At 45.0% G+C, this 27517-nt stretch overlaps 1 protein-coding gene across 1 annotated transcript in view; it reads right to left on the bottom strand.

The window, feature by feature from the left end:
* Window positions 1-1666: 1666 nt before the first annotated feature.
* SHISA6 (shisa family member 6) overlaps window positions 1667-27517 on the bottom strand; it is a 269442-nt gene continuing 243591 nt past the window's right edge. Inside the window, exons 5-6 of the mRNA XM_076353805.1 lie at window positions 16425-16577; window positions 1667-4822 (exon numbers count right to left, since the gene is read on the bottom strand). Coding sequence (XP_076209920.1) covers window positions 4272-4822; window positions 16425-16577 — 704 coding nt within the window. The 3' untranslated portion in view covers window positions 1667-4271. The remainder of the gene's footprint in view (window positions 4823-16424; window positions 16578-27517) is intronic.

The raw sequence follows: 27517 nt of genomic DNA, 5'->3' as shown, positions 1-27517 counted from the left end.
GGAATGTGACTGCTTCCTGCTTTTCTCCTGAGTGCAGAATGTTATGGTGACTCAGACATGAGAAGAAGAAAGCAGAATCGTCAAAGTGCAGGTAAGCACGCCTTGGAGCTGCTGCCTGCTAGGGACCCTGACCAGAAGGAGAGCAATGGGAAATCTGTGGAACTGCCTCCCCCGACTCCAGCACTCTCATTCTGGACAGACACTGGATTGCAACACGTCAGACATGATGTGGCATGACAATGGTGACAAACAATATTAGTAAAAATGCTTTGCTGTTCTACAGTGTCTGTTGTGAGAGGGTCTCAGAGCACTTCATAGACATTATGGTATGAACCCTCATAATGCCTCTGTGGAACAGGAAAGTGTTACCATTATCATCACATGTTGACCACGGGGAACCGAAGTGCTGGGGACCAGGCTGTGGAACATGACACCCAGTCCTGGATCAAGTGTCCTTTTAGTGACAAACTCTCAGAATGAGGAATGAGGAAAAAAATGATGTAAGAACACCTGTGCGTGCTGAAATGCCACTGCTCTAGCTACCAGCCCATTCCAGCACATAAAGCAAGACACGGGAACACATGGTGCCCAGGAAAAAATTTTGGTCATCCAGGGCATGGTGCCTTCCCAAAGAAATTTACTGAAAATTTTCTGTGGTGGTGTCAAAGTCCCTGAAGAGATTTGGCCTAGAAAGGCTTTTTGATGGTTCTTGTGGGACACATCTGCTTGAAACTGTTGAGTGCATGGAAAAGACGAGGAAATGGGGCTAAGATTTCTTGGAGGATTATTGCCCAGGTAGGACAAGTTAGCAGAGGGCCTGTGATATTTGTCAGTCAGAATAAGAGAATGCTCTGTGGTCAAATGGTCTGGAGCACAGCACAGCATCTGCATGGGCTACTTGAGTGAAAAATTTCCATATTTGCATCTGGTCCAGCAGCTTCTTAGTTCACAAATGGAACATTTAGATGAAGACTAGAGCTTGAGACATAGCTATGGAAATGGAAAAAGAGGAGAGTTCACCTACCCGCGGCCTCACATAGTCACCTCTGCTCCTCCGGCTCTGCCACCTCAACTCCTGGAGACTCTAGGGTGGACTCTCCTCTCCCACAGTGTTCACATCTCCCTGCTTGCAGAGGGGAAGATCCTAGCTTTGCTTGGGCCATGAGAGAACGGAAGAGCCCCAGAACCTCAGCAGGGACTGCCTCCCCGTCAGCCATGTGCATTTCTTTCCTCTTCACAAAAGTCACAAGCTTCAGTCTGTGGTGTCCTGGTTTCAGCTGGGATAGAGTTAATTTTCTTCCCAGTAGCTGGCACAGTGCTGTGTTTTGGATTTAGCATGAGAATAATGTTGATAACACACCGATGTTTTAGTTGTTGCTAAGCAGTGCTTACACTAGCCAAGGACTTTTCAGCTTCCCGTGCTTTACTAGGTGCAGAAGAAGCTGGGAGGGGGCACAGCCAGGACAGCTGACCCAAACTGGCCAAAGGGACATTCCATACCGTATGACATCATGCTCAGTACATAAGCTGGGGGGAGTTGGCTGGGGGGCAGCGATTGCTGCTCGGGGACTGGCTGGGCATCAGTCAGAGAGTGGTGAGCAATTGCATTGTGCATCACTTGTTTTGTATATTCTTTTATCATTATCATCATTATTATTATTCTTATCTTCTTTTGCTGTCCTATTAAACTGTCTTTATCTCAACCCATGGGTTTTACTTTTCTTTTCCGATTCTCTCCCCCATCCCACCGCAGTGGTGGGGAGGATGAGCAAGCGGCTGTGTGGTGCTTAGTTGCCAACTGGGGTTAAACCACCACATGTGGGAAGGTCAGCAAGGGCAATATTTTCACAGAGATTGCCTTCTGTGAGGAAATATCCAGTGACTGAGCTGAGGAACTTGGAGGTAGTCAGGGGAGAGAAGTGTCCATCAAGGGAAGGGGTCAGGAGATGAGGTGTGAGCCTTTTCTCTCTCATCCCTCCCATGCCATGAGCTGCCACCCTGATCCATAGACAATTCTGGTTGTTGCCCAGAATTATTTTGCCCAAGGCTGCATGGTAATCACCATCTGAACCATGGAGACTCATTTTTATTCCTTCCCAGTTCAGTTTCCATCAAACAAAGCCCCAGTACTTCTCACAGATGGACTCCTTTCTGAACACGCTCTCCATCAGGCAGGGCAGGAGAAAGCTCATGAACTAGGACCAGCAGCCCCAGGACAGTCTAGGAAAGAGAAAGGCCACATGGCCACCTTACTGAGGCCTACTTCTAAATCCCACTGGGGGAAGACAGCATGTTCCTCCTGCCTAACCTGCACCACAAAAACCTGGTGCTGCACCATAAGCCTCCACACAAGACTCAGGCTCACAACAACCTACAATCATTGTATGCTACAGGACCAACGTATTGAGCTGGAAACGTCATTAAGGCCAGGAGGTGGGAGGTATTTGAGGGGAGGGAGAAGGGCAAAGCTAATTTAAATAAAGTTTAGTGAAGAGCTATGTAGGAAAAGACTCACTGCAGGAATGTAGGACATGAAGAGAGAAGTACTGTATAGGAATGTGCTTACAGCCTGAAGTCAGTCGTCATTTCACCCGGAGGAGGGAGCATGTCTGCCATTCGGATTGGCAGCATGGGTGTGTGCATGTGGTGGGGCTTTGAGTGCACACCATGGACGGTGAGTGCTGGAGAGTGTCCAGCACTAACAGTTACAGCACTGGGTCTGGCTGGCCTTCAAAACCTCTGAGACCCTTTCCTGGCCACAGAAGTATGTTTTGGTGCGAGTTAGTTCTACAGAATTTGATAGAAACACAAATGTAAGGAAAACCAAACCAAACCAAAACCAAACCCAACAAAAAACAAAGCAAAGCCCAATCTGGCTAGAAAGCCAAAGATAAAACACTCACAAGTTCTGGACCTACGAGTCTACATTTTAAAGATTTTACAAATATACAGTATCTAATTAGCATTATATCAGATATACAACATGCCCGTTTATTATAATTATGCTGGATATATAATTTATATGCATGAAATGTAATTGTCTTCATGGTTAGGATTGGTACTCAGTGGAACTGGAATTTGGAAGGTTTTCTTGAGGGGCCATTCCATGGAGAGAAACTCACGGAAAATTACCGACCTGTTTTTCGGTAGACAGACACCCTCAGCTTTGTACTTCTGCTGAGGGCTAGAAAAAGATTGCTACATATGGAGCTCTAGGTTGTAACTGAGAGGAGAAAATATGTTCAGAAACAGGGGAACCGGGCCAGTGGAAAATGCTGTCAGGAAAATAAAAGTCTGGGGAGAAATCCAGGCTCAGTGAAATGTGCTACATCATGCTAGCCTTGCCTTGCAGGGGTCTCAGTGGAATCAGGACTTCCCCCAGCACAGGTCAGCACTGCGAAGGTGAATGAATTCTGATGCTTTAGGTTCAGCAGTGGCAAGAAGCTGGAGGAAGAGAAACCCTATTCCTCCTTCCTATTTACATGTTGGAGACACCAAGATACTAGAATGAGTGGAGAAAAGGGTCTAACAAGCATTTCAGCATATTTGTGCTTATTGAACACATCAACCCCACTACTTCCTACACTGAGAGAGCAGGCAATTTGTAGGCACTAGTATATTTTTATCTTATGAGTATATTCAATATAAACTAAAACTTTATTTCTCAGCCAGGCTATTCTTGTTCCTAGATCTGCCAGTCCCCTAGGAAAGTCTGCCCTTGAATTCGCTCCAAGGGTGAGGAAGAACAGATGTATGGGTGCTGGCTGATTTTGAGTGGTCTGGAGGTGATCCCCAGCAGCCCGAAGCTTACCTACTTGCCAAAAGGCCAAACATGAGGCTGGCATGATGACCGAGAACAGGACCCCTTCCCACCAGGATGGAGTGCTGCCTTTCCTCCTCCCTGTCTTGGGCTGCATGAGACTGCTTCTACTTGTAGCAACTGAAAGGTCCTAAATTCATAAAAACAATGAAATGATGCAGGTGAGCCCTCTGAAGGAGCCATCTACTACTATGGCTTTCTTTGACAGAAACTGATGCACGTCAGGAAATTTCCTCTATTATCCCTCACTATTGTCTGTTTGCTTGCTTGGGTTCTTCTTATATCACCAACGAAGGGGTGGCTTTAAAAACAACAACGTGGATGGGACTGTCAGAGAAGTCTTTTCAGACACTGAGTTATTAGAGGTTATCTTGGCCTATAAGGCCACTGCAGTACGGGGTGCTGTGGCCACCCCAGTCCTTAATGAGTATCTACAATGCACGAGGTCATATCAAACAGTCACCTCTGTTTTGCTCGCTGTGCGGTAGTGATGGTGGTGTCCTGGAATATAATGCAGTTGTTCTACTGTGTTGTGCCGTCGGGAGGCAAACGCTTGGCGCTTGGCAGAGGTTGGGTTCATACCTAAGGTATTGTACAAGTTATTTGAGGCACTAGGATGGGAGTGCATTTTTGTCATCCTGTAGCGATCCAAGACGGGTGTTGATACAAAGACATCTGTGTGTGACAATGCCCGTGACATAGACTGCTCGGGGTACCCCGACCGCTCCGGGGAGAGCAGGGGGTCTTGGGAGTGGAGGCGCTCTGCGGACAGAAGCTGCTCATCTGAGAGGATCCGTTCATAGGACATGCTAAACTCCTCAGGCATGATCCTCTCAGGAGACAGCACTCTGTCCTGGGACATGGCCCTGATGGGACGGCGAGGCCTGTCCCTGTGGTTGGTCTGTTGAGACATTTTGATGACGTTGATAGGGAGCGTGCCTCGGGCTGCCAGGTCGGGCAGGTGTCTCCTCCTCATGTAGTATTCATCAGCCTCTTTGTCAGCTGTGGGAAAGGAAAGGGAACAGTTAGAAATGTCAGAGCATTGTTCCATGGGGTGAAGAGGGGCTGTGTACAGCACACAGCCTTGGAGCAGCCTCCTAGTGAGACCCGAGGGACCATCTACCAGCAGCTGGACCTGGGCATGGACATTCACGTCAGGGTGCTGCCTGTCAGAGAGATGCCAGCCCTGTGTGGGTTGTGTCACCATGGGCTTATGGCAGACAGAGAGAGTTATAATTGCATGCAGATGGGTATAAGTCCCTATGCAAATGCATCACACCTACTCGCACCATGACACAACAGACTACATATGCTGTCGAGTCCAGACTGTGGTATCGCATGATTTACACGAACAGCAAGTTATGGAGAAATTATCAAATGTCACCTTCACAATACACTTACAAAGAAAGCACAGGGAAGGTGAGCTGAGGCAGGCAAGTTCCCCATTTGAGGAAACCCATACCTCATTTCTGGCCTCAGATGTGGATGTGCTCTGGAATCCGTGAGTGCCCTCATCACATTTTTAATTACTATTTTTGAATATTTGTAAATGTGATCACAAAGCAGGTTTGGTCGGCATGGGATGCTCTCTCTGAGACACTGAATCATCTGCCTAAGGTTTCATTTTCCATTTTTTCAAACGCCTTGGTTGCTATCGTAGAATTTATCCCATGGAACATTTCTTTCTCAGTTTGCTGCTTCTGTGTCTTAAATGATCTCTTGGTTGCACAGGAACTCAGCACACATAGACATACCCACCTTCCTCTTTTTGGCTTTCAGACAAGTGCCTTAGACTCAGAGAGGATGTTGGCTGCTGCAGATGTACCCTGATATATCACTTTAATCCTACAGCAGCTGGAATTATCTGATTCAGCCAACTTGTAATTTGAAGAAGCAACACCACAATTATTTCAGATTAAAAAAAAAAAAAAAAACAAAAAACAACATAAACACAAAAAGTTTCTGGTAAGCCTCTTTGATGTTCATATGCCTTAAACTGGGGTACTGGGATTACTTACCTGGAAGGAGGATTAGCAGCCCTTGGGCTTCAAGCCCAGTGCAGCCTGTGAATTGTCGTGATGTACCTGTGGCTGCAGAGGTGTAAAGCACAAAACATCAGTCCCTTACCAGAAGTATACTGTCATAAGTGAAAGAGCACAACGCTGGCCTTCATGGATCAGGGAACAGAGGCATGTTTAATGATCAACACTGATCATCTGTATGAGTCTTCCTCCTCATTTCTTTGTCTGAGATGTTTTCTTGATGTGTCTAAAAGCCCTGGTCCTCATGGGGGACTTCAGCCACCCCGACATCTGTGGGAGGGACAACATGGTAGGGCATAAGCAATCCAAGAGGTTCCTGGAATGCGTCTATGATAAATGCCTTCTCCAAGTGGTAGAGGAGCCAACGAGGAGAGGTGCTATGCTAGACCTTTTTCTCACCAACAAGGAGGGGCTGGTGGGGAATGTGAAGCTCAAGGGCAGCCTGGGCTGCAGTGACCACGAAATGGTGGAGTTCAAGATCCTCAGGGCATTGAGGAGGGCACACAGCACGCTCACTACCCTGGACTTCAGGAGAGCAGACTTTGGCCTCTTCAGGGATCTGTTTGGTAGAGTGCCATGGAGGGAAGAGGGGCCCAAGAAAGCTGGGTGATATTCAAGGATCACCTCCTCCAAGCTCAGGAGCGATGCATCCCAAGAAAGAGGAAGTCAGGCAAAAACGCCAGGAGGCCTGCATGGATGAACAAGGAGCTCCTGGATGAACTCAAACACAAAAAGGAAGCCTACAGAGGGTGGAAGCAAGGACAGGTAGCCTGGGAGGAATACAGAGAAATTGCCTGAGCAGCCAGGGATCAGGTTAGGAAAGCTAAAGCCCTGATAGAATTAAATCTGGCCAGAAACATCAAGGGCAACAAGAAAAGTTTCTATAGGTACATCAGGGATAAAAGGAAGACGAAGGAAAATGGAATTTTCCTTTCTGGAACAAAATGGGAGACCTGGTTACCTGGGACACAGAGAAGGTGGAGGTACTCAATGACTTTTTTGCCTTGGTCTTCACCAGCAAGTGCTCGAGTCTCACCGCCCAAGCTGCAGAAGGCAAAGGCAGGGACTGGGAGAATGAAGAGCCGCCCACTGTGGGAGAACATCAGGTTCAAGACCATCTAAGGCACCTGAAGGTGCACAAGTCCATGGGACCTGATGAGATCCATCCATGGGTCCTGAAGGAACCAGCGGATGAAGTTGCTAAGCCACTATCCCTTGCATTTGAGAAGTCGTGGCAGTCTGATGAAGTTCCCACTGACTGGAAAAGGGGAAACATAACCCCCATTTTTGAAAAGGGAAAAAAGGAAGACCCAGGGAACTACAGGCCAGTCAGTCTCACCTCTGTGCCTGGCAAGATCATGGAGCAGATCCTCCTGGAAGCTATGCTAAGGCCCATGGAGGACAGGGCAGTGATTTGAGACAGCCAGCATGGCTTCACCAAGGGCAAGTCCTGCCTGACTAACCTGGTGGCCTTCTGTGATGGAGTGACTACATCAGTGGACAAGGGAAGGGCTACAGATGTCATCTATCTGGACCTCTGTAAGGCCTTTGACACGGTCCCCCACAACATCCTTCTCTCTAAACTGGAGAGGTATGGATTTGATGGGTGGCCTGTCCGGTGGATGAGGAATTGGTTAGATGGTCACATCCAGAGGGTAGTGGTCAACAGCTCAATGTCCAGATGGAGATTGGTGACAAGTGGTGTCCCGCAGGGGTCTGTATTGGGACTAGTACTGTTTAATATCTTCATCAATGCCATAGACAGTGGGATCAAGTGCACCCTCAGCAAGTTTGCAGATGACACCAAGCTGAGTGGTGCTGTTGACACACCAGAGGGACGGGACGCCATCCAGAGGGACCTGGACAAGCTGGAGAAGTGGGCCTGTGTGAACCTCATGAGGTTTAACAAGGCCAAGTGCAAGGTCCTGCACCTGGGTCGGGGCAACCCCTGGTATCAACACAGGCTGGGGGATGAAGGGATTGAGAGCAGCCCTGCCGAGAAGGACTTGGGGGTACTGGTGGATGAAAAGCTGGACAGGAGCCGGCAATGTGCGCTCGCAGCCCAGAAGGCCAATCGTATCCTGGGCTGCATCCAAAGCAGCGTGGCCAGCAGGTCAAGGGAGGTGATTCTGCCCCTCTACTCTGCTCTGGTGAGACCCCACCTGCAGCACTGCGTCCAGCTCTGGAGCCCTCAGCATAAGAAAGACATGGACCTGTTGGAGCGGGTCCAGAAGAGGGCCACGAAAATGATGAGGGGGATGGAACACCTCTGCTATGAAGAAAGGCTGAGAGAGTTGGGGTTGTTCAGCCTGGAGAAAAGAAGGCTTCGGGGAGACCTTATTGCAGCCTATCAGTACTTAAAGGGGGCTTATAAAAAAGATGGCAGCAAACGTTTTAGCAGGGCCTGTTGCGACAAGACAAGGGGGATGGCTTTAAACTAAAGGGGGGTAGATTTAGACTAGATCTAAGGAAGAAATTTTTTACGCTGAGGGTGGTGAAACACTGGCACAGGTTGCCCAGAGAGGTGGTGGATGCCCCATCCCTGGAAACATTCCAGGTCAGATTGGGTGGTGCTCTGAGCAACCTCATCTAGTCAAAGATGTCCCTGCCCACAGCAGGGGGATTGGACTAGATGACCTTTAGAGGTCCCTTCCAACCCAAACTATTCTATGATTCTATGATTCTATGATTCATCTCTCATCCTTTCCGGCTCATCAGTGACTGCAGAAGACCCCAGAGTGAGACTCATCCCAGACACCTGGCAGGCAGCCATCCTCTCCTTGGAGAAGACAGCACAACACCCACTGGTGTGCAGGATGGTGATTCCTCATGCAAAAGTAAAGCATATTTCTCCACCTTACAGAGGAAACAAGGTCTCTTGCAAAGTAACCTTATGGGAGCAGCCTGGCATAGAGACTACAGAGCTGGGAACACACACACATGACCCAGTAACTACTTTCCCTACCAGCCTTGCGCCAAGTGTCGATGGGCAAAGACATCATCTCCTATATATACTGGCCAGCTTCTGGGACCTATCATAAAATTCCTTTGGAAAGCCTTTTGCTTGTAAGACAAGTATGATAAAACTATATGATAATGGTAATAAAGAGGAACACCGTTGATTTTCTCAGCTCCAGTATTTCATTCAGTAGTAGGTGATGTAAGGTGGGAAATTATCAGATGGTGGAAGAGGAAAATTTCACATGCATCCTCAGAAGGATGTTTGAGTGATAAAAAGAGCAAAGCTCTGCTGCAGGACAGTCTGGGCAATCATGAGGCGGGTGAGGTAGATGGTCCCACTTCCGATGCTTAGAGTGTCTGTAGGCAATCAACAGACCTAGTAGTAAATATGGTGTGGACATTTCCTATTTCCTCTGACATAGCCATAAAACTATAGGTTTTATGCACCACATTGGCTGAAAAATGAAGACAAGTGGCTGGCTGTCCCATGAGGCAAAGTGCTTTCAGAGGAAATGTCAATGCCTTATGATATGTGATTGGTGCTGACAACATCCCAGAAGTTTGCTCACAAGACAACAGTTACACATTGGTGCCTTAAGGTCTTCAGCCAAACCTTGGAGTGTTGTAAGCCTCCTGTGCTGGTTGATGTCACTCACTAATTTCCTCATATCCTCTCCCACACATTCAGTGCTCTCTTCAGTGCCCCCTGTATGCTGCTCCTCATGGTCCTACAAACAGTCCACATAATCCAGAGGATCTGTGAGGAGGATGGTTGATCCCCCTGTCTCAGCATCCAAAAGTACAAGCTGAGAACACGTGTGCTGAAATGCACGGCCTGTTGGCACTGCTGTTGCTGCCAACCTCTTCTTTATAACCTACACACCACCAAGGCATGAGGATTGCCCAGAGCTCTCCTCTACTGGCATGCTTGCTGCTGATGGGATTTGCTCTCCAGAGTATATATTGTAGGAATGAGTCTTTTTCTGCAATCAAAATCTCCTTGGAAGAGTATCTCATTGCAAATGTCAGACTCCTCTGGCCTCAAACTATTGCGTCTTTAAAATCACCTTCTAGGAAGCCTGAGAAGGACTAGGGAAACTCCATATGGCAAGAGTAATTTTAGACATTTTTATTCTATAATGTGGCCGTAGATAGGCTTGCACACACTTTGTGTGCACAGGCTTGATAATGATGCTTGAGGCTGGGTGCAGAATAGGAGCTAAGCAATTAACACTCTGGCACTTGGTCTCTGCTCTGGATGAGAGAAGTTCCACTGGATTTGCCCAAGTGACTCTAAATAGATGTAATTAAAGCAGAGAACATCCCAAATGGAGATGGGCTTGGATGCTCACACCTGGCTGTGCTAATTGCCAGCAGGAGCTAAACCAGCTTATGTGAGGTTTACAGTGGTCCGAGTCTGCTAGTGAGGTGGCAGAATCAGCTGATTAAAAGTGGTTTTAAGTTGTTCCTTGTTAATTTGGATAAAAAATGCAGCATGCTCTACACTTTAAAAGTTTTGCCAATTAGGAACATTAAAAATATCCTTTCCTTCCCTCTTCCATCCCTGTAAACAGTGTAGAAGTCTGCATGGCCTTTTGCTGGCAGTGGCTAAACCATTCAGGGAACTGATTTAATTTCAAAGCTCGTACAGGCTGTCTCCTCCTGTGATGCTGAGATACACTTTTAGATGTTGGCACAACTATTCCGGGAACATTTTCAGGTGTAGACAAACTTCACACCTCCATCCCAAAGGAATCAAAGCCAAAATGGCAGTTTCCCATGAACAACATGCTGGTTTAAGCAGGCACCAGACAGACATTTAACAGGCTGTTGCCTCGGAAAGGTGGTGTCAGTTCATAAGAGTTGCTCAACCAGTCATGGAGAACATAGCTTGACTAGAGGCCGAGCGTGCTGTACCACATGCGTGCCTTCGTGCCGAGGGAGAAGCTCAGCACAGCTCTGTAACTGCAGCGTTTCTGCACCCGGGGAAAGCAATGAAATGAATACAGCTCCGGGCTTTTGAGATTGGAGGCACCAGGTGCTTCACCAGTGTGTGGGGGTGGGAACTGTGGATATCTGGTTGCATAGTTTGCTAAAATCAAAATGTCTCCAGGACCTGAAACCATCCAGTCTCATTCATCTCACCCTCATTGCACCAGCAAGTTCACTGGGATAGTGAAGCTCTGATACTGCTACCCCTTATCTTTCCATTGACATTCATATGAAAACTGACATTTGTAATTTTAGCCAAAATAAAACTACAATCAAATAGGTTTCTCCCTCATGGATGTGCTTAAAAATTCAAAAATGTGTCCTAAGTGGATTCCAAAAGGCCATAATTGATTAGCAGACAGAAAGAAATCACTGGTCTATTGATTGACAGGCATTTCTCTTTTTTTTAAGCTGACCTCATACTTCTGGGGCCTCACTAATTTTTTTCAAACATATGGAAGTGGAATTACTGGAAATCACATTTTCTGCACAATTTCTGCGGGTTTTTTCATTGTTTTTTTTGTTTGTTTCCCACCCCCTCCCTTTCTTTCCTCCTTTGGCAGTTTCTGGAACATCGACCAGGGCTGGTCTCACCAAACTTCAGGAGTGTTTGAGTGCTTCATCTGACTTGGCTTTAGAATAAGCTGATTTGCCTTCAGGCAGATTTTTATTCCTTCCCATTTGGAGGGAGAGCCCCAAATGACTGCTCTTACTCACACATCTCACCTCAACATGTCTAAGATGCCATTGCAGAAAGGCAGAGCACAGCTCCTCTGACACTGTAATTAGAGAAACGAGGTACATTCGTGGCATTCTGGGAAAAGAGTGTGGAAAAGCCAAGGATATTTTTTCTTCCCATGGTTGTATGTTAACATGGTTAAAATATGTGAATGTGTGTGTGTATGTAAGGCTATCATAGTAATTTCTTTGATTTTCTTAAAGGTAATTTCTTTGCTTTTCTTTCTTTGCAGCTCCAGTGTATTTCCTCTTTGGGATTGTCTCTCCTGTTTTAATTGGCTTTAACATTTTCAAGCTGCCTAGTCATTTGCAATGATTCTTTAGCCAATACCAAGTGGTTCAATATGCCTGAAAATATTAGCCTCCTTCCTGACTGACCTTTCTCACTTAGCTGGAAACAGCAATTCCCTGGAGTGCTGGGCAGGACAGAATTAATACGGCTGCTCTCGCTCAGCCGTGTGTTCCCACACCCACCCACCACTGCTCTTCCCACGTGCCAGCCTGCCAGGGCTGCCAGGGCAAAGCTGGCATAGGGCTTCCCACGGAGGTGGTACCCTGTCCCTCAGAGATCCTCCTACTTGGCTTCACAGACAGCAACCCCAGACAGGTTTCCTGTTTTCTCTTCCCTGTGTAAGAGCTGGGGAGGTAAACAGCCATGGAAGCAAAAAGCTCACTGCTTGCATGGGACCTGGTCCTGGCTGGCTTCTATGCAGCCAGCAAAATGTTTCCTACTGCTCCATAAAAGGCCTGGACATCTTCAAGCCCTTGCTCTGGAAGGAGAAGAAGCCATGGTGCTGCTTTCTCAGTCAAATGCCAGCAGAGGTGAGTGCCTGCCTTGCAAATCCAGCGGTGAGGAGCTCCCCTCCCCAAGCTGGGCACATTCCCCAGGGACGCACAGGTACAGGCAGCAGGTATAGCTCATCTCTTCCTTGTTGCACGAATCACTCAGAGGAGTCTCTTAAAGTGGGATGTACTTCATTAAGCTCTAGGCATCAAAGCTTAGGCTTGTTATCCAGCAAAGAGCTAGGTAGCTTGCCAGATGTCAATGAGAGACTGGGACCTTCAGAGGGTTTCTCATAATATGGAGATGACAGTCCTTCTTCATTGATTATAGAGATGTCTGCATCAAACAGACAAGATGCCTGATTGCTGGATGGCTAAAGTAGGGTGAGGTGGATCTGACCATACCCTTGTTGAGCTCTGTCTCCTCATCTCTGGCAAGGAGATACTAAATTTTCTTTCTTCCTGGATGTGCCTTGACTATTCAATTTAGATGTTCTTGGGCAGAAACTGTCTTTCACTATTTGTCTCTGCTAACTGTGGGAAAATAAGTGACCTTTAGCTGTCTGGCAAGCCTGAAGAAACCCAGACAAATAGCTGAAACACAGATTAAAAAAGTATCTAATGCCTTTTGTTTTACTCGAATAGAAATGTTTGTTAATGAGCTCTTCACAACATTCATTTTTTTTAACCATGGCAGGGAGTTCATTAGAAACAGGTAATTTTAAATATGAAAATTAACCCCCAATAATTCATTTGCAAAGCCCAGCATTTAGATATTACTTTTTCCAGATTTTGTGTTGCTTTTAGCTCCTTCATATGTCATAAGAAAGGGATATTGCTGGCATTTTACAAGGGAAGGTGTCCTGGTTTTGGCTGGGATAGAGTAATTGATTTCCTAGTAGCTGGTACAGTGCTGTGTTTTGGATTTAGGACCAGAACAATGTTGATAACACACCGATGTTTTAGTTGTTGCTGAGCAGTGCTTACACTAGCCAAGGACTTTTCAGCTTCCCATGCTCTACCGACTGAGAAGGCTGGAGGTGCACAAGAAGTTGGGAAGGGGGCACAGCCAAACTGGCCAAAGGGACATTCCATAGCATGGGACGTCATGCTCAGTATATAAACTGGGGGGAGTTAGCCAGGGGAGGGGTGACCGCTGCTCGGGGACTGGCTGGGCATCGGTCAGTGGGTGATGAGCAATTGCATTGTGCATCACTTATTTTGTATATTCTTTTATCATTATTATTATTATTATTATTCCTTCTTTTTCTGTCCTATTAAACTGTCTTTATCTCAACCCACAAATTTTACTTTTTTTTTCCCAATTCTCTCCCCCATCCCACTGCAGGGGGTGGGGAGTGAGCGAATGGCTGTGTGGTGTTTAGCTGCCTGCCAGGTTAAACCACAACAGAAGGTCTAGGAGCTGGGTGCTTATTTCCCTTTGGCTCCGGAGAAGACCAGCTATAAGAAAGTGATTCAGTGATTCTAGAGGTGCTGAGTATATGCAAGCCCAGTGGGAGCATGGAGCGCTTAGCACTTTTAGAGCTGAAACTGCTTATTTAGTTACTCAAAAATATAGTGTGAGGCAGTTGGTTTGGCATTTGTCAGGTGCTTTGCAAGAGGATGGGTTGGTGCCTTGCAAAGATGACTGAACTATATCGAGACCTGGCATTGATGGGTAAATAGCTGGTATTTCCACTGCAGTGTGCAGGGATTCCCTTCCAGGGCTGACGCTGCTGAAAAGTTAAGAGGGTGAATGAACCCCACTCTAGTCAATGGCCAAAGACTAACTCTCATGTTCTTAGATTCAGGTTGACTGCCAGGTATCCTCTGAATGGGGACAGGGACGCTAACTGTCCAGAGGGTCAGGAAAAGCTCAGGAGAGGAATACTGACTATAATCAGCACATTCTTGAGGACATTTAAGCTTGGCAACTTAACACAAGCCTATTTTTGTCATTTTAGACAAGTATCTAGGAAATGCAGTGCTAGAGTTCGATACTTATTCCCTTCTCCTGTGATCTACTGAGGGGCGGGTTGGACAGGTAGGAGCCTGTCCTTTCTTCAGCTGCTGAGCAAAATTTTCTGCACCTGATGGCTCAGACTGCTAAGACACCGCTTAGTAAGGTATTGCTCAGTGCACAGATAGCATTGCTTGGTGTGAGTGAATTTATACTCAGTGTGAATCAGGTAAGCATTGTAGGAGTAGGTAGAGGATAGTGTTCAAATCTGACATACATTTCCAGATGTTGGCTGTGGAAGGGGTGGGAGTTTCAGTTAGCATTCATTTGTGGTTTTTTAATGTTTCAGTGAGATATATCAATAACTTTAACATAGAGCTTAAGGAGATTTCACTGAGCATCTATGCACAATATATAAAGCAATAAATGAACCACAGGCTGGAAGAGGTCTTGACCATCCCCTGCATCACGACAGGAGCAGCCATTGTTGCTGTTCCTGGTGAGCACTTCTCTAACCTGTTTTCAATGATGCCAGGACAGAGATCTCCCAGACTCTGAATAAGAAGTATGTACCCCAGGTAATCCCAGGCACTGCAAATCAATTACAAATGAAACAGCAGTTTTCAGCACTATCCAGGGGGTATATTTTTTGTGCTGAGAAATTTTTATTTCAGCTGAGAAATGAAAACAAATCATAACCTCAAAATGGGGACATTTTAAAGCAGCGATATTGCAATGCCGTCATTTCACGGGTTTTCTAATATCAGGTAGTATCATCAAAGCTGCTCAAGAACATGGACAGTTCATCACTGGGATGCAGCGAGGGAAAAAATCCTTGTGGTTGGGAGTGTGAGATCCAAATGTTACCAGTGAACAAAGCTCATGACAGAAGCGGTTATGTGCATGGCACACTGAACAGGGAAGATGGTAGGCTCCAATCACAAAATACCTCATCTCTGTTCTCCAACACAGTTAAGCACATACTTGCTTTTAAACACATCAAATGTATTTACCTTAATGTTAAACATGTACATAAGTCCCACACTGAAGCACCAAGGAGTGGGCTGAGATTTTTTATGCTGTGCTACATTTCCATTCCATTTTCTCTTCTGGAAAATCTTCCACACAGAGATTTGTTATGGACAATTCAAAGGCTTCCCTGCCACTTAGTTTTTTGTGTTTCACTTAGCTGGCTAAATTGGGAATGCAGATTTTATATAGACTAAGGAAGTAGGATCTGCTCCTCAACCTTCAATGAAGCTATTGCAAGTATAAACACCTAAGTTATTTCTCTAAATTAGGCAGTGTGAATACATGGCCTCATCCAGAAAATGTTCATGGAAACATACTACAAACCTAGTGTCTGAGTCTGGAGAGAGCATTTGCCCGCACAAGTATCACTTATTTCATAATCCCACCAAAGCTGAAGAGTTTGCCATCAGTCAAGGTGATGGTCTGGAGCATTACAGGAAAGTTGGCAGAACAATGCAATACATAAAACAGCAAGAAAGAACAGATACTAACTAGTGTGAACAGGGCAGTGAGCAACATGCTGAAATGTCAGAGATGCACCATGGATCAGTGTACGGCATAGGTCAGGACCAGATCTGGACACATACACCATGAAACATGGCAGATCGCAGCACTGCTCAAGGCAGGCAGATGTGCTACTACTGAAATAGGTGCTCCCAACCATTTCAGCAGCTTTCTGTTGGCTTGAGTTTGTCATCTGGTTCCAGCTACCCCCACAGATTGTGAGATATCTGCCCTGGGCATGCCAAGGTGAGCTCAGCTGATCTGAGGCAGCCAGCTTGGCTCATCTTGACTCCAGCAGAAAGAAAAAGGATTCTCAGATGACTCTATCAGGAGCAGATATAAGGCAAAGCAGTGGGAGGCAGCACAGCAAGGAGGTCAGTAAGCAAGTAACCACATGTGCTCTCACAATAATGAAGTGACTCTTTCTCTGTACTCTTCCTTGATGGGAAGTGACAGCCAAAAGAATCATTACCAGAGATGCCAACTTGGGCAGTACAATGACAGAGAGAAGAAGATTATTGCCTTAACATTGTGCCCACTGCGGCTTACAAGCCAATGAGATACAAAGGAAATGAAATGAGCTGACACCTACTTAGTCTCTTCAGAGAAGAATATTTACTTGGGTTTGTCTTGACGGCAGACTCATAGGATGGTGGGAGCTGAGAGAGGTTCTGGAAGGACCGGGAGAAGGACAGATCATAGGGTTCGGTGGCAGAAGTAAGGATGTTGTTCATTCGTGGCTTGTCTGAAAAAAAAAAAACAACAGAGAAAGGCATGTCCACAGTGTACACCAAAACAAGTTGAGAGAGGCAAACCATTACCACAAACTCCGGCAGGGAGAAGAGTTATATCTGAGCAAGCCTCAGTGACAGGCTGTTGGACATAATTCAAACTGGCACCGGCAGATCGGTGAAAAATGGATCCTGTGGCATTGTTTCCTTGTCCACAGTGACTATGGAGAGAAGCAAACTGCTTCCTCAAAAGCACATGGACAAACCAGCCCTCCTCACCATGGGACAGAGGGTCTGGTGGACTGTGAGTCACCCCTCACTTGCCATGGAGGGCTGTGTCATGGTGCTGTGGACTGACCCCACTGCAGCCTGCATGAGTTCAGGCAGCATCACTTACCTTTACCCCAGCAAGCTGTGCTTTTCCCACCCTCACACCCATGGGAATGCGTTTATGGGGTTATTTTAACTGGGGCTGATAATCAAATTGCTGTCTCATAGTGCCAGATTTCTGATTAATGCTCTGAACCTGGAGGCTCCTGGGCAAAGCCGTTCCATGGCCCCAGGGGTTCTGATGGGCTCTAGAGATGGCCATGCTTCCCCTGCACACAGGGAAGTGTGAAGCAGAGCTGTGGGGTGTACATCTCGGTGCACACAGAAGACAAGGCAAGGTTTGGAGAGGTTCCTGAAGCAGGAAAGGAGGTGCCATCCCTGAGGGGTGGAGGATGCCTCTCTACTTATTTTCATTTTGTTGGTCACTGAGGAGTCCCCAGCCAGTGTCAAAATGCCCGCTGTCAGGATGCTAATGCTGAGGAAACTGTCAATAAGGATTAGCACTGAGCCTGGATGTTAAAAGTCAAGTCCAAACAATCTGCAGCCTGATATTGAGATTGTCTGGTATTGAAATCATGGTCCTTTGCTGCAAGCTGGATAGAAAACGGACTTTCATCAGCTCAGCCAAGGGACAGGGACCTGTTGAATTGTATTTATAACTCCCAGGTGTTCAGATATTAAAGTAGGCAGAGATGGAGCTTCAATTATTAGAAGCAAAGCTAGAACAGACTACAGGGGGCTCTGTGAGTCTCAGCTCTGCTGAGCTCGCACCAGTGACGGGATTGCATTAGCTGGGTCAAAAGACCAAGGAGGTAGCCACTTCAAGTATGGTCTGAAAATTAAATCAGAGGGCTAAGTTCTCTGATACAGCTGAGGAGAGGCAGAATGCTCAAGTCCTGGGTTGACACATTGCTGTTGTGCACCCCTCTAAAGTGTGCTCATGAAGAGCAATGCAACATGTGCTCAATATGCACTTACGTGCCTCAAGACCCTCTTACCTCCTCTGAACCATGGACTGGTTGAGGTTAAAGTGCAGCTTCTGCCCAAAAGTAATTGAGCAGCAAGGGGAATTTTACCTTGACAAATGTGTTGGCTTTGTGCAGTGTCCAAAATTTGCTAACTTCCCTCATCTCCCACAAAAGTTTAAAACAAAATCCACCCAAGTAGAGCGCAGATATTTCAGAAGACATTTTTCTAGAGTCACAAATTAAACTGTTTCCTGCAAAAAAAATTTGCAGGAGTCAAACCATCTCGTTCCCTGCTGCCTTTCTCCTGTGTGGAGTCCTGTTTGTGTTAGCAGAACACCTTCCTCCTCTCTGAGTGCTCACATTTCACTACATCCTTGGTGCTCTCTGTTGCCTAGAAATGGACCCAGCAGTTCCCACGCATGTCTGCATGTGGGGATGCAGAGCTGCCTCCACGGCTTTTCTCCCACTGTGACTTCCCCTAGATATTTTAAACCTTCTGTCACCTACCCTTCACATTGCACACATGCTTCTCAGTCAAAGACAGGCTAAGACAGTCTTGTCTTCCAGCATGAACTGCTCATGACTTCCCAAAGCCAGCGTGGTCAGAGCACTCCTCTGGACCTCTCAGCAGAGTTACACTCCCAGTGCTCAATTCAGAGTCACCTGAGCCATTTGGGGTATGCCAGGGTATCTAAGACACCCACAAAGGGCTGAAAGGAGTGATGTGGGACCTATCAGAGATCTGATGTCACCCATGTTTAGGCACTTGAATAACAACTACCATGTCCACGAACCCAACACTTGTTCTTTCCTGCCCCTGTCATCACTGATTCCATGCACTCTGTTGCTTCCTCACAATGAAGTTTCCTACAGAACAAATCACAACAGTGCACTCTTTCCCAGGTATGTCCAGGGTATGACCGCGAGTGGAGGAACAGCTTCCCCTCTCCTTCAGCACCAGTCTGACACCAGCATGGGATACCCATCTTGTGTGAGCCCCCACCGCTGCCAGCACAGCAAGGTGAGGGGGAAGGAAACTGCTCTGTCGGGAACAGGGGCTTGGCACATTTCAGCAAGCACCTGCATGCTGTCCTCTGGGCTCAACAACTGACAGCCAATGTCAGCCACCTCGCAGAATAGGAACAGCCCAGCTCTCTGCCAGAGCATCGTTTTGTTCCCAGTTCTGAGAAATTATGAGGCACTTTCTTACAGAATTTAGCAATGGTGAAAATTTCCTCTCAACAATGCAATAATCATCTTGGTTAATAAACTCTTCTTTCCTATTGCTTATGTATGTCTCTGCACTCCTGGAACAGGGTTATTGTCTGGCAAAAAGAACATAGCCCCAGCTGAGCATATAGCTAATGTGTCATCTCTCTGAGAACATTATTTTCTTGCTGATGACTTCAATCCATGTCTAATAGACTGACTGCAGGATTAGGAAGTGCATCATATTCATCAGGGCACTGGAAACAATTGATTAGATTTTATCCAGTAAACAGAGACTATATCAGCATTGAAACTACGTCCCCGCTCCTATTTGTGCTTGTGTGGCAAGGACCCTGGGGTAACATCTCTCTGCAAATTTCTCAGCCCGAACCTGTATCTAATCTCCATTTTGCATGGAGGTTTGGACATGCTGAAATAAGCCCAGTCATATGTATGGAATTTGTGTTCAGTGCCAAAGCAGGAACATTAATTGACTGCTTGCATGAGGTGTGTGAAATTAAGTGCCACATATTTATCTGATGGGCTTGTGCAGAATCAGTACATCTTCTTACTGCTTTTTCCACCCAGTCAGTCAGGAACAGACCATAATGATTTTGGCAAATGAGAAGTCACCTTGAAATCCACTACCCATCATTCAGCAAAATAAGGGATAAACTGAAATGACCAAAGATAATTTCAGATGTCTTTTGCATAATGTAGTTTGAGGGCAAGATCAGAGAACTGAGAGACTCTAGTAAGGAGAAATATCTTGTGCAATTTATATTCTGGGACGAGTTCAGCCGAAGTTTCTTAGTTCTTTACTCCTGCAATATATCTGAACATGCTTTTCTCTGATCTCTCTCCTTTTTGTTTGTGGTGCTTGTTGGCTCCTGTGGAAGTTGCAGGACATAATTAATTAACAGGACATAAAAAAAAAGGTCTCCCCGTTCCCTGCAAGGCAGCTGAGGTTGTATGCTGCTCTGTTCCCCAGCATTCCCACTCGTTCCAGTCCAGCTCTACATTCTGGGCAATGGGAGATGACCACTGGGAAATGGACAATGTCCATGGTTACTGGGATTACCTTTGAAAGTCAGTATTAGTCCACATTTTCCTCACCACCATCCTGCAGCCACATGCCGTTTTATGCCTTTCTGATACATCATGCATTTTGGGTGCAATTTGCAAAGTTATTTGCAGAAGAACATGGAGGAAATGAAGTGCATAGCACATACAACAGAGATGGGAACATCATCCAGCAGTGACATTTCTCTTGGTTTCTAAGTTCTCTTTGCTACAGCCTCAAAGCAACCACACCTTTTTACAGCCAATGCAACTTCTTAAAATTCTGCCAGTCTCTCTCTGATTAATTCAGCAGGAGAGAGCTCAATTCTGCAGCATTTCCTCATCTACTGAGCACCAGTGGTTTCACAGTGCTCTGACCAGAGTGCCGTGTTGCTCCAGCCACTGGCAGGGCTGGTAGCATGGCACAGCACTGCCAAAAACTCACTAGGCTGCACAATGTTGGCATGATAAGCTCAGGAAGGGAGCAGGCATCTCTGGAGAAAGACTGTTCCTTTGCAGCTCTAATCTCTTCTTGGACACCTAGCAAACAAGAACTGTGCATTTCTTCTGCTTCATGAGCCAGAATTGTTGGGCCAGTCCAAACCCTGTTGTATCTCCATGAGAACCAGTGGACTCATGGGCCAGGCTCAGGAAAGCTCCCCTGCTCCATTTAGACCAGGCTCGCTCATAAAAACTTGAGAAGGTGCCACCCTGGAGCAGAGTGGCAGAGAGCTCTGCACCTGAGGAACCAGGAGCACTGCCTGCACTGGTGGACTGCCAGAGGAACGTGTTTCCTGCTACATCCCGTATCCTGAAAAGGATGTATGGCCTGCGGTTGGCATGTCACCCACATGGATGTCTGGGGGCTGCAGTTCCCTCCGTGCATTAGGGATGCAATTGCAGCTGGCCTCTCAGTGGACATATGGATTCACTCCTCTGCTTTATGCATGCACTCGACTGCTTTGTAATCTATGAAGGAAAGAAAGTCACTCTAAGTTGAGGGAGACCCTCAATTCACTGTCAGTGCTTTGCAAACTTTATGCAAGCACAGGGCTCAGAAGCAGTTTCAGGATCTCTAAAGCTGAAGACTTGTGTTGTGGAGATGAGACCTGAAGTCTTCTTGAAGTGTCTTGCTCTGCCCCAGTTCATGGAAGACAGTTTCTGTTTCAAAGTGTGTAGTTCTGTTTCAAAGGCGCAGAACCTTTCATGTACAAGGACAAGAGCAGATGATACCCAAGACAAAAAAAGTGAATTTATGGCAAAGTTTTAAACAAAGCTCAAGTGGTAAAAGGGATGTGCTCCATATTTGCATATGAGTCTGCACATATGTTGTGTGAATTTTGCAAGACATTTCAACAGATGCCTTTTAAAACATTCACCCAGAGAAAGCAAACAATGTCACCTAGGAGAAGCTGATACAACCAAGCCTTCTGCTGCTCAGCTTCAGCTCAGCATAGCTTCAGTCCTCTGTCAAAGCACACACTGCTTCCCCAGCACTGCCTTCTGCTGAGCCATTTGAAGGCCCAGACACAAAGTCTTCTCCAATTCTGATGCAAGCTCTTACAAAGGACCACATTCCTCAGGAAAATCTGGTAGTAGCTGATGACGTTTGATAGCCTTCTGTGCCAAGACTTAGCACCTCCTGAGCCATCCTGGAAGTGACATACTGTTAGAGCAGGCAAAGAACTGATGTTCACAGACTCAAATTAAAATTTATAACATATATCTTCAGTGTTTGCGGGGGGAACTATCTGTGTTTTCACACTTCTTTTTTTATGTTATAAACACTGTTATTAATAGTCTTTTGCATCTCTCACGAAGAATCTCAAAGAGGTTTATACATTTCCAGGTCAGATCCTCCATGGTGTAAATCAGCAGCTCTCCAGTGAATATCTGCCCTCATTTATATGAGCTGGAGATGTGGGATTTTAAATTCAGCCAGTGATAAAAAAACCTCTGCATATCAGGATGGTGCTAGGATTAGGTCTTTCAGGGCTCATGGCTGAGAACTGAGCAGCAATCTGAAGGGGTAAGATGCAAAGAAGATGAGGTACACCAGCACATTGCAAGATGATGCCCTTAAATGCTACAATATATACACACAGTATACCTACAATATACCTGAATTGTATCACCCAGGGGCTATTAACATGAAGATGCTTCTGAGTACACAAAGTGCTTAACTGAACAGAGCATAGTTACACACTACAACACGGGGTGAGAGAATAATGTTGCCAATTAAAATCAAAGGAAAAACTACAGAAAGTAGAATTGCACTTAGGAATCACAGCAAAAGATATATTCACTTCTCCTTGAGTTCACTGCCTTTTCATGGGGATGCAGAAAACAACACATGGCTCTGGCACCAGAGCAGCCAGCAAGTAGAACTGTGCAGAACTGGGACTAGGACTCATTCTTGCTGAATTTGAGACTTTGCAATTGAAAACTGTCAGCCTGTTAACTCATTCCACCTCTGCAAGTGCCTCATGCTCAAAGCTTGCCATTGCATGGAGAGGAAGCTCATTTGAAAAGGAAAATGCATCAGCATGTTTGGTCCTGGCAGCAGACAAGCAAGGTGAGTAAGCCAAAACTATCTCTAGCCACTGAGAGAAACAAATCATCCATCCTGAATGGACTGTGTGTGACTGTCTCCTTTCAACCCTTTGGGACTAGGGTTTTATATATATATATTTATAATATATTTATTTTTAAAAGAATCCCTTCAAAAACTACCCTCCCACCTAGCAAAACAAAGATTAAACAATCAAAGATGGCAGCTGCATCCTGGAGCAAAGTATCCCAGGGCTCTCATAGAACCAAAATGATTGCTGAGCACCAGTGCACTCTTTCCAAGCTTCTGTGACGCCCTGTGGGTGCAAAGGTGACCGACACAGTTTTATGGCTCTTTAAATTGACCTGTCAAAAGACAGGGAGAGAGAAAGAGAGAAACACACGGCCGTGGCGATGGGGGCTTGAGGGGTAGGGGAAACAGCAACGCATATAACTGGAAGCTTAGAGTGTGAAATGCTATGATGAAGAGGAGGGAGGCACTGCCTGGAAGTTGGTAAAGAAGGTAGGAAAGAGAACAAACATGCAGGAGAATTAGTTGGCAAGATGGATTTCAGAAGAGCTCAGAAGCATCACACTTGGGACCCTTGCTACTCCTCCATCCCCCAAATCTCTTCCTCTCACCCTCCCAGTTGTGAAGGGAGATGCAACTAGTTTGATTTAGACCAAATCTTCGCACTGCCCCGGAGCCCTTTGGCTTTGGAAGTTTTCTTGCTCGCCTGGCGCTGGTTGGTGCCAGGGGCCAGCTCCCTGAGCTCTGTGAGGGTGAGGCAGAAGCCCCCAGGCAGGCTGAAGGCGGTGCAGGGACCACCACAACCTTCTGGCGGAGTCATAGTGAGCTCCACACTGATAGCATTTCTAGCAATGCAAATGGCAAAAATCCCCTTTGTCTCAGCAGTTTTACATGTTCTGATTTTTATGATGCTGTGATTTTGCCTCCAGAACTTCTGGTCTTTTTCACTGGTCTCACATTCACTAGGAATAAAGATGCTGCTTCCCCTTGCTTTTGGTTCGATATCTTCTGCTTCTGTAAGAAGAGCCTGAGGCCAGTGTCAGAGCTATTCAGCTCATGTTGGCCTTTTGCTTAACAACTGTATTGTCACAGGGAGAAGCTCCTCAGATTCCTCCCACAGGTGAGGGTGGAGACACAGTTACACAGCTGAGTTTTACTCCACGAGCCTCAGTGGTTTTTTTCTGATAGTCACTTGCTGGGTGGAACATGGGCCATGTCATGGGTGGCATAACGGTATTCATCTGCAAGTTAAGGCCTCCATACTCAGCTGATGGACTGCACCTCGAGTTGGGAGGCTGTTTTAGCTCTGCCATACTAAGACCATGAAAAGAGTGATTTCTTTGTCCAAACACACAATTTATATAGTCTAAAAAGCAAAAACCAGTTGCTTCAGTGCTGAGCATTTTAAAGGAAGTTGCCATTGAAGTCCTTTGTCTGTTCTCAGCCCCAGGGTTGTTCTCTGTCCTCTACATCACTGCCTAAAGGAAGGTCAGCACATATGTCATCAGAGGCTAGTCACATAGCTTAAGTCCAGCCATGGCCCCAGCAAACCAATACATCCCCTGCACAGAGGTTGGCTCTGCGCTGCAGGACACTGTTAGCAAGTTCTCAGGTCAAGACAGGTAAATGTCGATCCTGATTCACTAGTGACTTTGCTCCAGTCTGCTTTGTAATCGTGTAACTGGAGCTGTATTGCAACACAACAATCTGTGTACTTTGCTTTGCAAAGTTGGTGCGCAAAGCAGCTGAATCAACTGGTATAGCTGAATCAACTGGTATCCCCATCACAAATGGCAATATGTATGCATCAAAAAGCTGGCACTATGTTGTCCAGTCCCGTCAGATTACCTGGTTCATCTCTCTTCCCACTTTCATTAAAGTCCTGCTGCTTTGCAGAAAGAGCAGTGTACATAATGTGTCTATTTGTTCTGTAGGTTATATTCTAGAGATCTGATTATCTTCTAATTTCCTCACATATATTTCTACTGGGGATAAATCTAATTTAAACAGTCCTTAATTGTTATGATTTTGTAAACAGTGTCTTAAACACAATAGACACAAAACTCTCAGCAAATTGCTGGAGGAGATGTGACAGTACAGGGAATCATTTTCATATCTTCTGGGATTGTCCCAAATTGAAGCTTCTGGTCTGATGTTAGAAAATTGATGCAAGAATTATTTCAGCAATATATCCCCCAAAGCCCTATTACTGTGTGGGAAGGAAGATGCCCTGGATTTTTTAAATGAAGAAAAGAGAAAGAAGGAAGAAAAGAAGGAAAGAAAAGAAAGAAAAGAGAGAAAAGAGATGGGGGGGGGGAGAGAGAGAGAAAGAGGGAAGGAAGGAAGGAAGGAAGGAAGGAAGGAAGGAAGGAAGGAAGGAAGGAAGGAAGGAAGGAAGGAAGGAAGGAAGGAGGAAAGGAAAGGAAAGGAAAGGAAAGGAAAGGAAAGGAAAGGAAAGGAAAGGAAAGGAAAGGAAAGGAAAGGAAAGGAAAGGAAAGGAAAGGAAAGGAAAGGAAAGGAAAGGAAAGGAAAGGAAAGGAAAGGAAAGGAAAGGAAAGGAAAGGAAAGGAAAGGAAAGGAAAGGAAAGGAAAGGAAAGGAAAGGAAAGGAAAGGAAAGGAAAGGAAAGGAAAGGAAAGGAAAGGAAAGGAAAGGAAAGGAAAGGAAAGGAAAGGAAAGGAAAGAAGGAAGGAAAGAAGGAAGGAAAGAAAGAAGGAAGAAAGAAGGAAAGAAAGAAGGAAAGAAGGAAAGAAAGAAAGAAGGAAAGAAGAAAAGAAAGAAAGAAAGAAAGAAGGAAGGAAAGAAAGAAAGAAAGAAAGAGAGAAAGAAAGAAGGAAAGAAAGAAAGAAGGAAAAAGAAAGAAAGAAAGAAAGAAAGAAAGAAAGAAGGAAAGAAAGAAAGAAGAAAGAAAGAAAGAAGAAAGAAAGAAAGAAAGAAAGAAGAAAGAAAGAGAAAGAAAGAAAGAAAGAAAAGAAAGAAGAAAGAAAAAAAGAAAGGAAGAAAGAAAGAAGAAAGAAAGAAAGAAGAAAGAAAGAAAGAAAGAAGAAAGAAAGAGAAGGAAGAAGGAAAGAAGAGGAAAGAAGGAAGGAAGGAAGGGAAGGAAGGAAAAAGAAAGAAAGAAAGGAGGAAGGAAGGAAGGAAGGAAAAAGGGAAGGAAGGAAGAAAGGAAGGAAGAAGGAAGGAAAGAAAGAAAGAAAGAAAGAAAGAAAAAGAAAGAAAAGAAAGAAAGAAAGAAAGAAAGAAAGAAAGAAAGAAAGAAAGAAAGGAAAGAAAGAAGAAAAAGAAAGAAAGAAAGAAAGAAAGAAAAGAAAGAAAGAAAGAAAGAAAGAAAGAAAGAGAAAGAAAAGAAAGAAAGAAAGAAAGGAAGAAAGAAAGAAAGAAAGAAAGAAAGAAGAAAGAAAGAAAGAAAGAAGAAGAAAGAAAGAAAGAGAAAGAAAGAAAGAAAAGAAAGAAAGAAAGAAAGAAAGAAAGAAAGAAGAAAGAAAGAAAGAAAGAAGAAAGAAAGAAAGAAAGAGAAAGAAAGAAAAAGAAAGAAAGAAAGAAAGAAAGAAAGAAAGAAAGAAGAAAGAAAGAAGAGAAAGAAAGAAAGAAAGAAGAAAGAGAGAGAAAAGGATGTATGGAGGATGGATGGATGGATGGATGGATGGAAGAAAAGAAGAAAGAAAGAGAAACAAAGGAAGGAAGGAAGGAAGGAAGGAAGGAGGAAGGAAGGAAGGAAGGAATATAAAAAAGACACACACATACATGCATATATATATAGAATTCGTTTAAAGTTCACATGGGTACAGCTATAAAATGAAATTTGCCTCATCAGAACAAACAGGTTCATCTATGGAAAATACCTGGCCAAATTAAAAACTTGATGTGAAGCCATTTGTTGCTTATGGTGGTTTACCAAGTATTTTTTGAGGTGATTATCAAATGCAATGAACTGACATAAAAATTAGGATATAAACTTCCTACTAACGATATTATTTAGCAATGTGCTTGTTATTTATAAAGATGTAAAAAATGTTTATACAAGACTCTTTTGGTTAGCATAATTAAATATGCACTAAATATAATGTGATTAAACTTCAGTAGCAGTAAAAAATAATGTAATAAGCTTTACAGAAACTGAGCCCAGGCAGTCAACATATATTTCTGTTATAGCTAATGCTACACTGCCTCAGTTCTGTTTTGTGCCCCTAGCTGCTTTTTTTTTTTTCACATTTTAATGTTTTTATAGGAAAATAATTTTATGTGCTTATTTTGTATAAAGACTGAATAGCTGAGCAAGATGAATTAATGTATCAAAAGGTTTATCTGCATTTCATATGTAAAACTTAGTTGTGCTTAGAAACTAGTACTTGAGCGCTCACATTCACCTTTTACATACAAAATCACTACATTTCCAAAAACTGCTGTAGAGTTCTTCATTTGCAGGTAAAATCTGCAGCTGATGTAAAACTAAAATCTAGAGCTAAGGAAACCCACATCAAACTTCTGATTTCAGTGGAATTGAGGTCTGAAGTCCATCACTGAAAGCAGAATTTAGGCTGAGGTTTCTAAAGGTCTGTAGATACCTCTACGATGGGACATTCAGTGTCCTAGAAGTGAATTAGGTGCATGAATAGACCCACACCAGAAGAAAACCAACAGACTTCTTCAAGATGTGGGATACTCAAAGTCATGCTGGCTAATTCAGAGCCCTCAACAACAGCAGGAATTAAATCCTGGTATTGCAGGCCATGGGTTGACGGACTCATTTGCCTGTGGTCATTTCTCTTGATCTCCATTGGAAATTGTCTTCCCCAACAAATCAC

This window comes from Aptenodytes patagonicus, chromosome 16 (genome assembly GCF_965638725.1).
Source record: "Aptenodytes patagonicus chromosome 16, bAptPat1.pri.cur, whole genome shotgun sequence".
NCBI classification, from domain to species: domain Eukaryota; kingdom Metazoa; phylum Chordata; class Aves; order Sphenisciformes; family Spheniscidae; genus Aptenodytes; species Aptenodytes patagonicus.
This window is presented reverse-complemented; position numbering and strand designations above follow the sequence as displayed.